Raw genomic sequence first — 19,607 nt, 5'->3', positions numbered from 1 at the left:
TGGCGTACTTCCTTTTCGTATGTATATTCACAGGGACCACTGATTCCTGCGGCCTTTACAAATGGTTACCATTAAGCATTGGCGTTAGATTGCAACATTTAATACATCAGCAACAACAATATATGAAAACCGCAGCTAACAGTAAAACAACTAACACCGTTATTGGATACAGCTTGAATTAAAACACACGGGAAAAAATGGAAAAGTTACCAAAAGTCAACACAAAACAAAAATTATATAACCAATACACCAAAAACAAACATACATGCTACATATACATATATACAAATATACATACTAATATTAATATAAATGAAGTTTATAAATGAATAAGTGGAAAGCAAACAAGCTTACAGAAATAAATTTATATTTATTTATATACATACACATACCATACGTGTACATAATGTGTATGTAAGGAATATATTTATATTTATGGATATGCAGATAAGCAGTCACATATTCATATAAGCACAATTATTGCGTGTGTATGCATGAAAAGCAATCAACACCTCCAAATCTCTTTAAGTTCGCTGCAAAAATGAATTGCAATAAAAAGTTTATGTTTTGATAATTGTAAAAAAAGACACGCTTGCTTTAGTGCAAAGTAACTAAAACTAACTACAGCAGCTTGAAATAGTACAGCAACAACAATACCAATGCCAATTACGAGTAAAGAAGAGAAACGAAGAACACAAACACATATGCGTACACACACAACGGCCAAATATTCGCATTAGCTTTACAACAACAGTTCTGTGCTTTCGTCCAAATGGCGACCGATAAAGAAGCGAAATCAAAAACTTACCCATTTCCATCAAAGAGCCTTCGATAGTGATGAAACTAGTGATTAATTTTAGTCAAATTTAGTGCGTCTACTGTTGATATATTGATTAATAAATTATATTTTAATTGTTTACAAATACATGGGGTTAAATAAGAATTATGTGTGAGGCGCTTTAATTAACTTGCGTTCTGTTTACGATAGAATTTCCATAAATCGCAACAACAAAAACTTCTCAAAGTATGATTATCATACTTTCCAAGCCAATCATTAGCTTCAAATGAATTATTTCCATAATTTGTTTTTTGTAACATACATATATATTTTTTAAGAAAATATTTTATAGCTAAACTGAGCTTGTCCGGCAATTTCAAGTATATTTGCGGTAACAGAAAGCTTAAAACTATTGAGCAGACACCCAAAGAGCAAAATATAGAAGCAGATCATAAATTGGACACGTTGCATGACTAAAAGCTTAGTTAAGGATTTTTTGCTAACGCAATTTGGATAATATTTTTTTTTTAATCTCGTATTTGGCATTACAAAATAAAATAAAAAATTAATTCAAATGTTTATTAAATTATTTTTTTAATACATTATTTGCAACCCACACACAAAATATACAAACTGCAATAATTTTTATATTGGATTGCACTCTGGTCATTGACTTAAGTATTGAATATTCATGAAATACATAAAATAATTACTTTGACGTTGATGTTGCAGCAATTCATGCCGCTTTTGCGAGGTTTTCCGTACCGAATCAAAGTACATTTTCATCAAATTTTCTATTTTTTTTTCTATTTTGTGATATCCTCACATTCAGAGCTAAGCTCATTATAAAAGCTTTCGAGCTTTCATTAACTATATTTTTAAAGCATGATTGGTTTGCTTTTATTATACCAGGTCTTTTGAGGTATAAATTTGTAATTTTAAACACCGCCGCGCCAAAACTAAAAAAACTTTCGGTCACAAAGCCCCATAAACTGCTAAGATGCTCACACATCCTTCAATTCTGAAATACTGAAATACTGAATCAGTGAGTCCTATGAAAGTTGCCAAAGCAATGCTCGCTCCTTCTATTACAAGAGCGGCCATTTTACAAACCTACACATAAATACATATGTACATACATACATACATACAACAGGCATATAATGGACCAATTAACAAAATACTTTAAAGCAACAATAACTACCATAATTGAAACTTTATTGAAATAAAGCGCAGCCAACATAACGCCATTGCCCTGCGTGAGAGTCATAGGCGACACTTACAACAACAACAACAACAAAATGCAAAAAATGCAATTAAATCCTAGTGTTTGCAAAAACTGAGTGTGATGCAACACTTGCTTTATACTACCTACAACAAAATATTTATATGCGTAAATATGAAAAAGAACAAACCTAGTGGTAATAATTTAAAACACCAATTTTAATAGTGCGGCACTTCATACATACATACTTACAATAAAAATAAATATATTAACTAAACACATTAATTAATGAACTTATATATACATACATACATACATATGTGAGGATTATTTAAAAAATAAAAAACAAAAATACAAAAAACAAAAAGCAAATAAAACAAAACGAAAAATGAGCATTAACTAAAACAAATATACAATACAGAAGGATATTTAAATTACATTACACTTTATATGTACAAGTATAGAAAATAAACAAATAAACAATAAGGGCAACATCAATATGTTCGAGTGTCTGTGTCGAGCAGGTCGGTGCACAAATTACAAAGACGACTGACAACATACATACATATGTACATACATACACATGGAAAGGAAGGAATCGTAAAATAAGAAGTGCAGATCAATACTCGAACACACACACACAAAAGTTGCAATAAAAGTATAAACTGAAAGCCGTAAAATCAAATTCGACACAATGACGACGACTCCAAACACTGAACACGAAGTTATTCGGACGGAAGAAGAAGATCGGGGATTGACCAAATGTGTTGCGTTAGTACTGCAAACTGGCAGTGGAAGAGAAAGAGAAAGAGGAAGAAAGAAAGAAATTGTTATAACTAGGAAATAATTTGCGTTCGAAGAGGACGGAGAAGAAATCATTTATAAAACAATAAAAAGTTTGCACAAACGCAAATAAATATTCTTACTTACATATATAGTATACAACTTATACATATATAAAATTAAGTAAGTGAATATATAGTATATATACATTATATATAAACTTGAATACATACATACGTACGAACATATGTATGAGATGCATTGAAGAAATGGAGTGGCACTTAACATGGTTAGCGCGGACCACAACCTGGTGCTTAGCTAAACTTAGTGACTAAGCGACGAAATGGAAGATTGCAATCGCGAGATGCTAACCACTAAACAGTGAAAAGCCGGCGGAAGGAAATATCATTGCAGTTTATAAAGACAAATGAAAATTAAGGAAATTTGTAGCTTTTAGATAGGTTGAAATTGAGGTAGCGCAACTGCAAAACAGCAAAAACCGAAAAAATACAAAAACAAAACCAAAAACACATATGAAAATACAAATAATTTGATTTATTTAAAAGCTAAATTGCAAAAAGCGTGCCGAGAGAGCGCGGTTGAAGCCCATGGTGAAGAAAGAGTTGCAGAGCCCTTGTGCCCAGAGCGGCGAAAGCAGCGAATAGCGGCTGCTACCTGAGAAATCAAAGCAGACGGCTGCACTCTATTGTATGTACCAGATAATTTGTAAATTGACTCTCAAGAGCACTTACTCGTAGTTAGAAATGGATGATGCATAATAGTTAGAAGAAGTGTAGGGAAAAGCTAAAGGTTGCCAAGGAAGCGGCAGCAACATCTGAGGCATACAAGCATTTTTTAGCTAAATAGCCAAAGTGGCTTAATGATTGATCCGCTAGCGCCCACGCAATTGTAGGTGGCTTGAAAGGTCAGTCCGACGACGGTGTGATGATTAATTGAATGACAATTGTCCAATGATGTTACTTTAAATTAAAGAAAACAAACAAACGCAAAGATAATTAAAATAATAAACAAAAAAAAAACTTCTTACCAAGATATTAATGAATATTTAAAGATAGTGCAACTTTTTAAACATATAAGTATTTATTTATTAACTTCGATGCTGCGGCATCCAACATACTTACATACATACATATACACAAACACAGATGCATATATCAAAGATTAATATAGCATACATCCATACAAACATGCATACGTACCCCGTATTTATTTGCTAAGAAGCTATTATGGCTGGCTGAACTCTGTAAGGAATATTAAAAATTATTATGAACTTTTACACAATAAAGAATAAGCGTAGGAAGCCAAAGACAGGTGTGTAAATTATACATTTTACTGGCGCGTAGTTGAGCCCGTGAGGGACTCAATACAAATAAAGTTGAAAATGCACCAAATGTGTATGTACATACATAAGATAAAAAAAAATAATAATAATAATAACATACATGCATACACATAAATATACATACATATATACTGTAAAACAATGCAAATATAGATATACATAAATATATATTTTTAAGAAATGTTCTAAAAGCAATAATTACAAACAACAACAAAGAAAAAATAAAACAAAACAAAATAAAATAAATATTGTGGAAAAGCTATGTATTGATAAGTGAAAAGTAATCAATGAATAAGTGAATATATAGTCTAATAATATATACAAAATATACATGTAAAACAAATATTTATCTAATAGTACTAAGCTAAAATATTATTATACATAAAAGTATTAACCTAAAAATACAAAAGTAATAAACTAAATATAAGAACGGTACCCTAACAGAAAACCTACAATCTGTCAAAAAGGAATGACTGTTTAGAGAATACACATGTACGAGTACTAAATAGTTAACTTCTTTTGGAATACATTTCGAACTTTTCGTTTAAGCGCCCGAGCGCACCCTGTTAAAGTAATTATTTCATACTTGCAAAAGTCATTTCCAAGCATTTTATCAACTACTTCTTTTTAAACTACAGTAAAAGATACGTAAATATTGTTTAAAAAAAAATTGGATCCAGCAAAACTTAACTACATTTCGAAATATAAAAACAAACAATTTTGAAAAAATTCATTTTTTAAGTGTTAGGAGACAAAAATTTCGCAATATTCGCAAACTAGTGTTGATTTTTAAAAAATATGTGCCAAGGTATGTGGCATTTTAATGCTGGCCGAAAATATCATTTGTAAATAAGATAAAATCTCTGTTTTCTTAAAAAGTTGTAACGTATTAAAAATTATTGAAAATATTTGAAAACTTTATCTTTACTAAATTGGTGAAATCGGTGGTTATTCGAAATATTTTTATATATTTTTTCGGATTTTAGGATAGGCTCCATATATTTTATTGCTATAGAGATGCACATGATAATGAATATGAAATTAACAGAGTATATAAATGGCATTAATATAATTTTCTTTGCAATTTTTTACAATTTCTGCCATAATTTTAATTCATTTTGTACCTATTCCAAGCGTTTAGTCCAAAGTTAGGCCGCACTGCAACCTTTACATTTCTTTCAATTTGCTAAATTGCTGCTGACCTGAGTTTCCTTTCAACTATAATAGAGAATACCAGTGGCATGTATGTCATTACTTTAATTTAAAAAAATATCGTATTAGCTTACAACTTTGTGGAAAAAAATCAAGAATTGACATGAATAATAAAATAAGAATTCACGAATAGTCAAATGAATCGATACATGAAAAACGCGTCCTTTAGAACAAAATCAATTTTAGTCAATTAAAAACCGAATACATTTAATCATTAAGCTAGGAAAAAGCAAATAAGCAGAAAAAGTTACGTATACATGAATACATACATATATGTATGTAAAATAGTTTCTGTTAAGTTTTTAAGAATTTATTCAATTCTTTCTTTTTTGCTATTAAACTTTTACCATTAGAACAAATTTGAGATGAACTAAATATAAATACGCAAGGCGCAACGCCTCAGCGTTTTTGTAAGCGTTAAATCGCAAAGCTTTAAATACTTGAAGTTTTATATTAATCCAAGAAACACAAATGTGGCATGCTCTAGGGGGCAACTTATATATGTAACACCACAAGTTGGTGGAACCCCGTGGCATAGCCGGACTTTTGTCAATTTAGGCCAAAACAGCAAGTAGAACATTAAAGACGAGCTAAAAGAACACTTGAGGGCACAACCGAATGCCGCTTGCATAAAATGACAATTTAACATACTAAATACTTAATAATAACATAAAGAAATGATAAAATTATGAAATGATAAAAACTAGCAATTAAATGGTACACTTTTTTACTCAAGAACGTAAGAACGTAAATGAGAACAAAGTTGATTATTACGAAGATATATATACATAAAATAAAACTAACAAGTATACATACACACATATCATTTCTCCTTTTTCTAAAGCCGACAGACCGAAGAGAGACCTTAAACCATTTCATTTACGGTATTTTACGACATTAGATAAATATGTAGGTACACTTATGAAGTATGCATACGCAATGTTTTGCTTAAGAATCACACCTGATAGCAAATTCGCAATTAGACACCAATTAATCAAAGCGTTGCGAGTCACTTGCTATGTCTCTCAAAGAGCCAAATGTTAATTCGATATTTGTTGTTTGTAGCTTTCTGTTTACACGCGACTGTCGCAGCTTAAGACTTTTGTATAAGTGAAATTTTGAATGTATATACATACATACTGACATACGAGTGCATAAGTTCCACAGCTTTAGAACTACAATTTTCTTTCGCATTTGCCTTACTGAAGCATATTCATGGAGCCTGTGGACGATCTGAAGTCATCACACACCCTCACTGTTGTCCTTATCTCACACATATACACCCAAACATAAATTTCACTTCATTTACATACGAGCAACGACAATTTGTATATGTATTTATAGTAGTAAAGCAATTACTGCATACAACAAATACAAGCTACTTATTTCATTGAGTCAACACACACAAACACTAACACAAATGCACTTTTAAACGTACACACACGATTTTGCTATATCGAATTCTTTGCGCGTTCTTCTGCGATGGAATTCCTAACAAACACCTTCACTATATTGACAATATCTTATATATATATATATATATAAATATTTTACACTATACTATATATATATATACAAAAACACATATATATAATCAATGTAAAGAGAAACACTTCAATGCGAAAAGCAAATAGTTAAGTAACCAAATATATATACCATACATATATATAAATGAAAAGCAATGTATTTATTTACAAGAGCCAAAACGGTGGTAGATAAAAATACTTGCTAATTACTACGAAACACATGAATAAATTGAATAAATTGTTGAATGGGAGTGTCAAATGTGTACGAAATAAATATGTTTGTTCTTTTTCCACTGCAAAAGTGGGGAAATTATAAGAGTTAAGCGACACTCTTGTTTGTTGACATAAACAGCACGAAAAGCTGCTGATCATTAGAAGACACAATATCCATTACTTTTATCACTACTCATTTTTTATCGATTGATTAAGAAGTCATGAATTTCAAATACTAACTGTAAAAGGTCAATAAGAATTTAGAATTGGTAACTGTCTACTGGACGGTGCGCAGTATGTACTTGTGTTCGCGAAACCAATAATTGTATTATGTAACCAAATAAAATCTAGCAATGATTTCCATCATAAAACACAGTCATATAGCCCATGGAACGATAGAAAAGCCCACGCTATTTCGAAAAAGGGCGCCAATATCCAGTCTTTTTAGTGTTATGTGATGGTAACTGCATACAACAGCTCGGTGCACATCTATCGAGCTTTTTACTGATAGCATAAAGTATATTTAGCACTTTAGAAAACCAAGCCTCTAATCAAGATTGAATATTGGCGGCGCAAACAGAGTACCCGACGACATTGTTCTTTTCCTAGAAGTGAGTACCTTCCACTCAACTTTTTATAGCAAACTAAATTAGTTTGAACATTTCTGATATTGCGCCCGCAAGTACATACGCAGACACACCTGTAACTGCAATGTCCAAACGCATCTTTATAAAGAGAAGCCTTTGGGCAACTTGCATGAGAATGAGCGAGAAATTAATGACACACAGGAAAGGAAAGTAAGTAATTTCTTCATTACACACTTTATTGCTAATTTGACTTGTGTAAATAAATATGCATCTATGCATGTAATATTGACATTCGCATTGTTAACTCAGTACTAACTATACAACAACTATACAAGGAAGACATTTGCTGTTAATTTTCTTAAATAGATATTATTACTACACTTAAATATATATGCCAATACAGAAAGATACTGAGAATCTTTGTAAATTAAAGAGATACAAGAATATTTGTCTATGATTTTCAACCATTTTTAACCATATTAGCCATTAATATCATTGAGGAGAATACCAGAATCCAAAATTCAAAAGTGAAAACAATTTGTAATTAAATATACCGAAAAAGGTTCAACAGCAAAGAAATATAAACAAGCGAATTTGTAAAATAATAAGCAACCAATACTTAGTATAAATTTACCACACTTAAACGTACATATGTATGTATGTGGAAATTCGAGTAGAGTACATGAAAATGTATGTGTTTAACTAAAATTACAAAAAAGAATTTTCTTAAAAATCAAACACTACTACAAACACAAGAATTTTTAACTGGACGAAATTGAAGGAAATCAAAATAGTAATGAAAATAACGGACTAACTGGTAAACAGAATTATGATATATATAAAGTTAGTATTAAAATTGAGGCGTCCGAAGGCATGAAAATTACTTCTATAATTTTTTTGATTTCATTCGGGTTTTGTATTATTTTTGCAAGAAAGCAACCATGACACCACAAGAATCAATGAAGAAACCAAAAAAAAATAAGTATATAATATTTGAGATGTTGATATGTTTAGTATAAAGACAATTTGAACGTAAGTTCGAAGGAAAAAAGCTGTAATAATTGTTACTAAAACAACTCATATGGATGAAGAGGGACATTTGAATTCGAAAACAAAACTGTTAATGCTGAAATTTGTAAGAATGGCGAAAAATGTTGATCATTAAGAAGGGCTAACTGCATAATATAATTGAGTTAAGGAAAATTGAAAAGTGCAAACGGGCAAAGTGCATAAGCATTAACAGTAAATATTTAGCAGAAAGTTAATTGAGAATGAAACAGTTAAATGTATGTAAGAGTAATATATTAAGGAAAACAATATTATTATTACTATATATTGGATGATGGTGATTTTAAAGCAAAAATACACAAAAATCGAAATTAAAGTTAAAAGAGAACTTTAGATTTAAGCAATTAACAATTCTATGAAGTATATATATATATATAAATGAAATGATTGAATTAATACAAGAATCAATAAAAATACCACAATAAAACTATGAACATTGTTCAAAGGAAATAAATTTGACAAAACATTGTGTTTTCCTCTTTCTTTTTTCTTCAACTGAAGTAATTACGTAAGTATTACTGTACTTAAGTCGCGCGGCACAACATATCGGATAAACCCATTTCGTAATCTGACTTCTACAAGAGATCGATTGTGTTTCAATCAGAAATAACTATATAGGCTCGAGTTAATTTTTACATTGTGCACAGAACCTCATTCCAATTTCATGACTTCTTGAAATACTGTGAAGGCACGGTGAACTACTAAATTACCTTAGTACACTGAAGATAGTGGACAAATTAAAAATGTTTGAGTTAAAATTATGGTTATGAGTTCCCCCCTCAAGAAGTTATGAAAAGTAGATTCAGAATGCTCCTATCTAAACGATATTGAGATGCTATGGTGGAAGAAGCTCAAGCACTTTGTTGAATCCAGGGTGTTCTTCGACTATATTTGATAAGTCCTAGCCTATTGATGTAGTGCAAAACGACTTGGTAGTTTGAAAGATATTTTCACTAAAAAGTAGACGATGTCATGTCAAGTTCTGAGGGGGTGGTCATTACACAATTTAACTTTTTTTCACATTACAGTAAGTTATGATTTTTCCACAAAGATTAGTAAAGTAACTGAGCACTTTGAGATATGTATTATATGTAGATATTATATATTAACCTGATTATTATACTCAGAGTTTCCTATGATAATCATCATCATGTACTCGCAGATCGCCCAAACCACATCGCGGAAAGACCTCAAATTTGCACAGTAAACAATAAACGAATAATATCTACAGAAGATCCTGTCAGAGGCATTTTTTTGCAAAATCACCATCGATTTTGCAATTAAATTCGATAAATGTTGAACAAAGCACTGCCATATGATTCAGCTCTCCTCCTGCACCGTTATACCATACACTATAACAATGATGTACAGTCGGTAAGTTATAGGTAAAGCAGGATGCAGATTTATATTACAGCTCACATATCACATTGCAATCGATTTTCAGATTTTGACAATTATTAGACTTGAGATGGGACATCTAAACGGCACCATTTTTGCACAGTTTTAACCCGATATATTTATTGGCTCTCAATTTCTATACTGTGAAGTGACAGAATCAAAAGTATAAAATTGTTTTATATGAGAAGTAGCCGTGGTTGTAGACTGAATACGCACACCATAATATGGGAATGTCAGAATAATGGCATAAACCTAATTTCGTTGAAATTGTTCAAGTAGCTTATAAAAACTAGATTTAACGAGGATTTCAATAAAACAGACAGCCTGTCACCCGGATTTGAACTCGCCCGGTCATCTTGATCTTTTATGCATTGTGACCAAAAAGTTTCCGGAAATTGTCATTTACACTGCCCTCGCTGAATATTTTTCCGAACCTTTTTTTTAAGTTGGTAGGACTGTCCTTAAGTACTATGCCAAAAATGAGCGCGATCTGTCAACCAACTTGTTTGCAGCAGTTGTTGAAACTAGTCGCCCTCCGTAGTGTTTTGCGATTTTTACAATGGAAAAAAATATTGAACAAAGAGTTTGCATTAAATTTTATGTTTTGAACCAAATTTCGTGTGCAGAATCGGTGTGAATGGTAGAAAAGGCGTATGGTGAATCTATTCTATCGAAAACCCAAGTCTACGACTGATACAGAGCCTTTACGAATGGTCGAGAAACCGTCGAAGACATGACCCGTACCGGTCGTCCTCCGACCTCTACCACTGACGATAACATCAAAAAAGTGAAGGAAATCGTGCTTGAAAATCGTAATGCGAGTGTTAGAGAGATAGCACGTAAGCTAAACATCGATTAACCACCGTATTCACCGGATTTGGCCCCATGACATTTTTTTTGTTTCCAAAACTAAATTTACCACTCCATGGAACAATTGAGGCCGTGATTCGCAGAGGGAACTGAAGGCGATCCAGGCCAGCGCCTACAAGGCATGTTTCGATGATTGGAAAAAGATGTATATCGCTTCAGAAAGCGCATATTTTAAGGCAAAAAAATAAATATTGATCATGTTTACAAATTTTTCGTTTTATTTACAATTTCCAGAAACTTTCTGGTCACAATGTATGTATGGTATATAACAATATAACTTCTTATGTATCTCGATTAGTTTTAGGTGATACAAATAACCGTTAGATAAACAAAATTATTATACTATGTATCAACATGTTTAGAGTATAAATAGGGGCGTAGCAGGGCACGCCGAATACATAAAGATTTTGTAATAAAAATTAAATGAAAAAACCATTTAGTAAGAGTTGCGTTGTGGATTGGAGTATTGTCTTGCTGGAAAGTCCAATTGTTCTCGAAAAATCGACTTTCAAATCCTATCAATTCATTATGAAGTAAGTCTAAATACATTGGTGCATTCATATTTTGCATTATGTAGCATATCAGAGTTTTTTCTTCATAAAAAAAGGCAGCCCACACAATTATAAAACATTCGCCGTGTACTCAACGGAGACAGGTGCGCCGATGGTTTTGTGTATGTTGCCAATACATCTTATAACCATCAGGTCCATCGAAATTGAACTCTTTTTGGCGCTGAATATCAGACTTCGTCACGGTTTTTTATATAACCTAATGATAATCGAGTTAGATACAGGGTTATACAAGCACATGTATATATAAATGATCAGGATGACGAGACGAGTTGAAATCCGGTTGACTGTCTGTCTGTCCGTCCGTCCCTCCGTGCGAGCTGTAACTTGAGTAAAAAATAAGATATCTTGCAGAAACTTGGTGGATTAAATTTTACACTCGGGATGGTACACGGGGATTTTAGATGGTCCGATGTAAAAATTGGTCGATGAGCGTGGCAGCACCCACAATTAGGGGAAATCACATATCTCTTGAACGATTCAAACTAATTTGGTAAATAGGATTATTTTATCATTCCAATGTCACCGTGCGAAGATGTGAAATCGGACTCAAACCACACCTACTTCCTATATAGCACAATTTAAAATTCCATATGATCCTTACACTTTCCAATATACATATCCAGCACCCAAAAATATATCGGAACAAAACTTTGCACAAATAGTACCTTTGAGGTCAAGACTAATAATTGTCAAAATCAGATCATAACAGTTCAAGCCCAAAGTTACTGAATATGGGGACCCCAGTGCCTGGAAATAACGGTCAATCTGTGAGATATATTATTGCAATTCGTAGAGAGTCTCCTTCTGATAATAATAGGCCTGTATTATAGTTCAACGTATTATATTGGATATAATATATTTTAACGCCGAAAATTTGTGAATTTAGTCTACGAATTACCCCAATTCCCAAATATTACATATTATATGAGTTACATATTTATAAAATTGAAAATATGAGCTCAAGTATACCTTCGCAATATCAAAGTTAACTCTTTCAGTCCATCCTTTTCTCTGTGCACAATATAGCCTATATAATAATTTCCGACGAAATTTGAAAGAAACGAACGCGTTTGAAAGAAATAATAACAAAAGCTACTACAAACTAAATAAGAAGAAGCAATCCATTAAGAGTAAAGAATAACCAACCAAAATATGTATGCACATACTATAATTTCTATACTAAGATAGATAGATATAATATAGCCTATATTATATTTCCAAAAAAGTTAGGTATCTTCACTAAGACGCCAATAAGGTTACCCAAGGTGTAAAAAAAAATTCCTAAAAAATTCCTTACATAACGTACTACGACTTTGAAGAACATACAAACATAATTATAGACAAAAAATGTCGCGACACCATATGTCTAACTTATAGTCACGTCACAATAAGTGTTCTTTGATTAAAAAAAAACATAATTAAAGTAAAAAAAATGCCGCCTCCGCAAAAATCTTTTATTTGTATCTTAGTATTAATCCCTACGAAAAACAAGACTGATTCAGTACCTTTATATAACTTTTTGAATTATTCAATTGGGACATTTCATTCGAAAGATATTATGAATTTAAAACTGTAGGTATTAGAAAAAAGTCGGTTGGTTAGTGGCGACCCGCTCGGCTAGGCTGAAACATAATATGCGATATAGGTGTCATTTGTCCACGAGATGGGAGTAAATGTCATGAAATAAAATGCAGCGTGGCTCACTCGCCTAGTTGGCTCCCTACAAAGCGGTCGTGTGCGGAATTGAATGTAGTAATATTAAAAGTGTTATATAGACAGAGTGGGATGTAACACAAATGTGTCAAGACAATGTTATGAAACGAATCCGATTGAGATTTCTGAGATATAGGATTTCACGTAAAAGTAGGCGGTGTCACATATATTTTCGAATTTTCACACCGATTGCTATGAAGCCCCTCCGTGCCATCTGTAATGTAATGCTTCTTACATGTTTCTTTTTTGAATCATTCCACTTAAGAAATTTTCATATATCCGTTATATGAGGCGTTGAGCGTGGTAATGATCCGATTGCACACATTTCACACTGTATGAGGAGTGCTAAAAATACTTGTAGTTCACAAATGTCTTTGTTATAGCTATAGTATATGTCCACAAGTATTGAGTAAATAAAATTCTTATGAAAATTTTGAATAAAATATCAAGCTTATTAACAGTGAAAAACAATTTTTAATTAGCCATACCAATAAACTTATTTTAAATATCTACAAATTTTGTCATTCGTGCTTAGCTAGGGCAAGATATAAACATTTTTTGCTATTTTACAAATACTTTTCAGTATACCTATGTATATTATACATATGTACAGAATTACTTACATACATACATCCGATTTTTGTACGCATACTACTGAAAGCTCTCTAATCGGGCTTAGCTAGATTTACCATAACTTTTTGAGCGCTGCCTTTCCCACCACTGCTCATACCAGCGCGCACTTGCTTGGGCAGCATCTTCTGGTTCAATTAAAGGTACATAATCCATATGTATGGAAGCGCGTAAACGATTGAACATCAATACCGAAGCTGTGAAGGACGAAATCGCACGAAGCGAATACGGCAGTTTGAATTTCGTTACTGGATAAAATAACTGCACAAACAGTTCGGTGAGGAAGGAAAGGAGAAAGAAAAGAAAATGCGGCAGATACCATAAGGTCAAATTAATCTTGAATTTTCCACCTAGCAGTGCCATTTTTTGTATGAATCTAGTCACATCATTGATGGGCGTGTCATCGGTCACGAATACCGGCAGACCGGCAATGGCTTTTGGAGTCGACTTAAGTGTTTTGTAAGCACACAAATGACCCCATGCCACGTTACCTATGTTGGAAATTTATGAAAAGCAGCTTAGCAAACACAAATTTTTGTTGTAAATAACAGTATTTAGTTTACCAGCATAGACGAGCTGTTGTTTACCACCAGCTCCGGCAATGCGGGGATAACTGAACCCACGGCTTGAGAGGTACTCGAAAATACGGGGTACAAATTTCTCATCGCCTTCCCCATAAGTAAGCGGCGGACGAATAGCCACAGTTTCCAAATAATCTACAAAATTAGGTCGATATTTATGAGAGCTACAAATATATTTAAGAAAGCTTAAGTATGACATTAGCACTTACCTCTCTGATTACTAAGCAGTGTTCCATTTGAGTTTAACACAATACATTCAGCACGCAATTTCGACGAAGAGTACCCAGGTATCAAGAAGGATTTATCGAAATCATCTGGGTCCTGCGCATTAAAGGTGGGAGTATTGGCCTTTGACTCGGTTTGATTTATGACTATAGTGAAAGTGCTGTAGCCTTTAAATGGAACCAAACACACTGACGCACAGCTGGTGTATATTAACCTTTTTACATTGTGCTGCATACATAAGTCAACAACTGCGCTGGTTCCATTCACGTTTACACGATCTAACTCCTTGAAATTTGGAGGATACTCAATACTGACTAATGCGGCACAATGGAAAACGCAATTTACATCCCTGAAGGCATCTTGTACAGTGCTGGACTTTGGTTCGCAAATGTCTCCGACAAAGGTCTTCAACCCCTGTATGTGAGAAATGCCTGCAAAATTAAAAGTAATTACCAGATAGCCTGTTGATTTAGACAATGTCTTACCAATTTTATTATCAAAGGGCAATGTATCCACAGATCGTACTTCTTTGATACCCAAATTTTTTTGCTCGCGCAATAGATATTTCAACAAATGCTGCCCTATAAAACCGCTGCCTCCAGTGACTAAAACAACTTCCTCCACTACGTTCTGACCCGTTGGCGTCATATTGTTGGCTTCTGCAATACTGGAACATATAAAGTGTGTCAATTGCCTATTTAGACTAAGAAATATAGAACGGATTAAAATTCCTTTATACATTTAAAAGGTGCTTAGTTCTTTTATTTTTATTAGTATTACCTTACTTTCCTTCAGATATATTCGTCAAAATATCCAACTATAGTAGCTTATTAAACAATATGTACCATGTACTATGGATACTATTTAAGTCAAATCAGGAGTCCAAATTTTATTTTTATTTCTTCGCTGATTCTTAAATATCGTATTAATAGCAATGGTATTCAAAATAGCGTTAGAAAGGATGCTTTAATTATGATTAATTTATTTATTCTTATATGTGAACATCGATCCTTTAATATTATTCAGATTCAATTCCGCACACGACCGCTTTGTAGGGAGCCAACTGGGCGAGTAGGCCTCGCTGCACTTTATTTCATGACATTGACTCCCATCTCGTGGACCAATGACACCTAAATCGCATATTATTTTCCAGCCCAACCAAGTTGCTCATCACGCGACTTTTTTCTAAAACTTACATTTTAAAATTCGTGACATCTTTCGAATGGAATGTCCGAATTGAATAATTCGAAACGTTCTTTAAAGGCACTGAATCAGTCTTGAATATAAAGTAATTCATTTTCATAAGGATTAATACTAAGGTACAAATAAAGAGTTTTTGCAGAGACGTCATTTTTTACTTTAAATACTTTTTTTAATCAAATAACACTTATTGTGACGTTACTATAACAGTTAGACATATGGTGTCGCGACATTTTTTGTGTATATAATTAATAGTATTCGCAGCGCACGCTATGTAAGGGATTTGTTAGGTAATTTTTTTACAACTTGAGTTACAAGTTTTAGTGAGGATACCTAACTTTTTTGAAAATATAATATAGCTTTTGTTCACCGGAGAGAATGTAGCTTCCCAATGGTGAAATAATTTTTCAAATCCGTCAAGTAGTTTCAAAGCCTATTCAATTTAAACAAACAATCTGGTTTTGTCAAACTAAAATAGCAATGTCTATACTGCAGTCATAATTAATATATAACAGTAAGATAGACCCGCGATTTAATTAATACCACCTCTCTGAAGCATACTTCAGATAACTAAAGTTATCTGGCTAACAGCCTCCGTCTAACGATTATTTCTGATATGAAAAAAGGAAAAAAGAAGGAATCTTCGGTCAAGTACAACGCAAAGCTCTTAATAAATTTATATTTACAAGCTGATATATGCTCTGATTACTTGCGAACGTAGCCCTTCCTTTGCTTGTTATTGGTTGCATTGGAAATGCATGTTTTAGTTCAGATGGATTTTTCCATTCAGATCAGGGCTGACAATTCAATAAACTCACCGATTGCGCAAATTTTATGTGAGCATTAGCGGAAAAAAAGATCGGAAGGCAGTGTTAGACAAGTTGAGCTTCAGCGCTTATTAGCCGTAACATTATAAACTTGCATTTCGTTATAGTTTCATTGACACATTTTCGCTTTTAATTAAGAGGCATGTTTACGTGTAGCCTCCCTGGCCTGAGAGACTTTTTAGCAATACATCTTGACTCATATGTTTCATCATACTTGTATGTATAACTAACAAACTTGGCCAGGGCCAGAGAATGAAAAGACCACAAACATAAACAAAATAAGCCGTTGCACATGCCCACATACCCGTGGATTCGGGGTTTGATAACGGCAACATTGTATACATAACAAAACCATCTACGTATCTCTATCTAATTATCAAACAAAAACACCTAAACCGGTTTTCTTCACGTAACCAAGCCATTAAGCGACGATCAACATTGCCCTTTAACATTAATTCATCGCGAAAAGATTAAAAGTTATTTGTGGTACGCCTGTTATGATAAATAAAGCAGACTACATACACCTGAAAATTACATTTCTTGAGAAACAAAGATTAACAACTCAACTTACCTTTATTACGGTGTTAAATGATTCCGCAAACCGTTTAGCAAAACTTTACTTTTCCTCAAATAAATTTACACGTTCGAGCTGCTTGAGCACTTGTCTACAACTGAAAATGACCGCGCTGAGGTAACAACGATGTAGCGTGTCTCAAACCAGAGAATGGACCAACCAGCTGAGTGAGCGGTGACTTAGTTGCAGCTATGCAACAATTCTAGGTTATAGCCATGGCCCGGAACCGTTGTATAATAAATGTTGCGCTCAATCCATAGTTTTTATATTTTAATTATTGGCATCGTTGAGAGTGCTTTTGAGCCGTATACCTAATGATGGTATGTGTTGCTAGTTGTGTACATGTGTGCATGTCCAAATTTATACAGTCCACTGGTTTGTTTTTCAGCTACTTTGAAGTTGCTCTTGATTGATCAGAGAGAGAGAGAGAGACAATTGAGCTCCGAAATCATAATGAATTAACATTAAAATCTTATTTTCAGACAGCAACTTTTAACAAATCGCACAAGATTCAGAACTTTTCTTTGTTGCCTGTCCAAGACTCTTAGCCTTATTATTTAGAAGGCTAGCAAGAAAAAGGTTACTTCTAACGGAATCGAATATTTTTCTATAATTTTTATTTCAGTAAAAGTCGCTTTTTATTTTCCAATATTTTTCTATCAAACTGATGCAATTGTTTGCAGTTGTCAGACTAAGTGCATAGCCTATCCCTTTTGTTACAAATTTTTACCCAATTAAGAGTGAAAAAAGGGTCAGTTAAGCTAGATTACATTACAGATTTTTTTAAATGTTCAGAAGGACTAATCTGGCGCCAAACAGAATTGTAAAATTCCCGTAGGGCAGTAATACAAAATGCTGGCGAATAAATACAATCGTTACTTTTGTATTTGGGGTGCAGTTAAAAAACAAGTGTAGCATTCAGAACTCATTCAGCTTTAGAATAAAACCTGGTACTTAGTTGCAGCTTTTGTTTTGTAATATGGGGTTAATTACCGATTTTTGCTAAAAACAGAACCAAACTGTATTGTCCACATAAAATAAATCAAACAAGGGCGGAGTCGTCCATTGAATACGATTATTATTATATGTATTATATTAGTCAACCGAACAGACGAAAATCATAATATTTGGGAGTTTTGAAAACATTCAAATCAGTTAATAATGGGTGTTGCGTAATCAATTTAATCAGTATATTGTATGAACCAAAAATTTAAGGAGATACCATTTATGGAGGTATGTTTTACTCGATAACATTATTAAGGTGAATAGTGTAAGGTGAACATTTTCGTATAAATTTCGAACCGCTGCAATAATTTGTTGAGAGTTTGTGGCCTCTTCGTCTTTGAAGACAATCGACCCTCAGAAGGTATGTTATGTCGATAGCAAGTTTTTGAAATATCAAAACCGTTGTTATGGTTTTTTCTCTTTTTTGCATTTACGTCTTAATATATGCTTTTAGGCGCTCAGAAGTACTTTAGTTCGCCTATTTGGCTTTTATCTAGCAACATCGATTACCCAAATATATACCGTTCCCATGACAGTCGGCTCTACGTAACCGGGACGGACCCGGATTTTTATCCGCCCAAGGACTGTCAACTCGGCAGAATTCTGCCGCTACAACAACAACAACCCATATATATTAGTTTTATAATTTTTTTATAATAAAAATCAGAGAAAAATTTCAATAGAATAAATCTGAGATATAGAAAATACCAATTCCAAATAAGAAATATTTCTTGATAAATGTAATAGATCAGTGCATTCAAAATATTTTAAACGCTGTTCATATATAGCAAAATATTTACATACATATGGATGGTATGTGCGTTGTTCATGGTTACTGAGTAAATATTGAACTTCGTCATTTGGAGGTAATCACGTCAAAAAAAATAAATATTTTTTTTATATTAATATATTTTAATATATTTAATATATAGTTTAACTATTCAAGAATATGTCTGCAAAAGGATTTTTCAAAATTCAAATTATTTTCGGAGATATTGGTATTTTGATGGCCCGGCATCCAAACTGGTTCGGCCGAAACTGAAGCTTTTAACGCGTTTTTCTCAAAACGGACTTTTTCAACACGATACCTGCAATTTACCTGAGATAGTTTAATTTTTAGACAGTCTTCTTTATAGACTTGTCTATGTTTGGAACTAAGAATGTCCCAAAATTAAAATTTTTACTAAACTACTACTTTTAAAAAATTCGAATCAGTCAAGAAAGTGGTACAAAAATTGTTTCAGGCAGTCACCATTT

At 32.9% G+C, this 19,607-nt stretch overlaps 2 protein-coding genes across 12 annotated transcripts in view; one reads left to right on the top strand and one right to left on the bottom strand.

Annotated features, from left to right (window-relative positions):
* LOC106619204 (RNA-binding protein 6) overlaps window positions 1–9,228 on the top strand; it is a 425,212-nt gene extending 415,984 nt beyond the window's left edge. For all 7 annotated transcript variants that reach the window (XR_011397026.1, XM_036360378.2, XM_036360376.2 and 4 more), the window contains one exon: window positions 34–9,228. Coding sequence is in view for 6 of the 7 variants with exons in the window: in XM_036360378.2 (XP_036216271.1) it covers window positions 34–75 (42 nt within the window). In the remaining variant the exon portion in view is untranslated. The remainder of the gene's footprint in view (window positions 1–33) is intronic.
* LOC106619208 (3 beta-hydroxysteroid dehydrogenase/Delta 5-->4-isomerase type 2) lies at window positions 84–17,524 on the bottom strand. 5 transcript variants are annotated; one of them, XR_004976054.2, is made up of 6 exons: window positions 17,343–17,524; window positions 15,230–15,411; window positions 14,729–15,175; window positions 14,502–14,654; window positions 13,932–14,429; window positions 84–172 (listed from the first exon to the last, which is right to left on the bottom strand). XR_004976054.2 is itself a non-coding variant. In XM_014237211.3 (5 exons), exons 2-5 carry the CDS (start codon window positions 15,390–15,392, stop codon window positions 13,984–13,986), a joined length of 1,209 nt encoding a protein of 402 aa, XP_014092686.2. In that variant the 5' UTR covers window positions 15,393–15,411; window positions 17,343–17,524; the 3' UTR covers window positions 11,219–13,983. The 5 variants fall into 5 exon arrangements, 2 of the variants coding, with proteins under 2 accessions (XP_014092686.2, XP_036216265.2); XR_011397024.1 differs by lacking the exon at window positions 84–172 and adding an exon at window positions 11,219–11,918 and having other exon boundaries at window positions 13,544–14,429; XR_011397025.1 differs by lacking the exon at window positions 84–172 and adding an exon at window positions 11,219–11,912 and having other exon boundaries at window positions 13,544–14,429.
* Between the last annotated feature and the right edge of the window lie 2,083 nt (window positions 17,525–19,607).

Source organism: Bactrocera oleae, chromosome 6 (genome assembly GCF_042242935.1).
Source record: "Bactrocera oleae isolate idBacOlea1 chromosome 6, idBacOlea1, whole genome shotgun sequence".
Taxonomy (NCBI): domain Eukaryota; kingdom Metazoa; phylum Arthropoda; class Insecta; order Diptera; family Tephritidae; genus Bactrocera; species Bactrocera oleae.
This window is presented reverse-complemented; position numbering and strand designations above follow the sequence as displayed.

Coding starts and splice junctions, on each gene's coding strand:
- LOC106619208 (XM_014237211.3), bottom strand. CDS start 15,392: ATGACGCCAACGGGTCAGAACGTAGTGGAGGAAGTTGTTTTAGTCACT. Junction 15,176..15,229: donor GCCCTTTGATAATAAAATTG/GTAAGACATTGT, acceptor TTAATTTTGCAG/GCATTTCTCACATACAGGGG. Junction 14,430..14,501: donor ACAACAGCTCGTCTATGCTG/GTAAACTAAATA, acceptor TTTCCAACATAG/GTAACGTGGCATGGGGTCAT.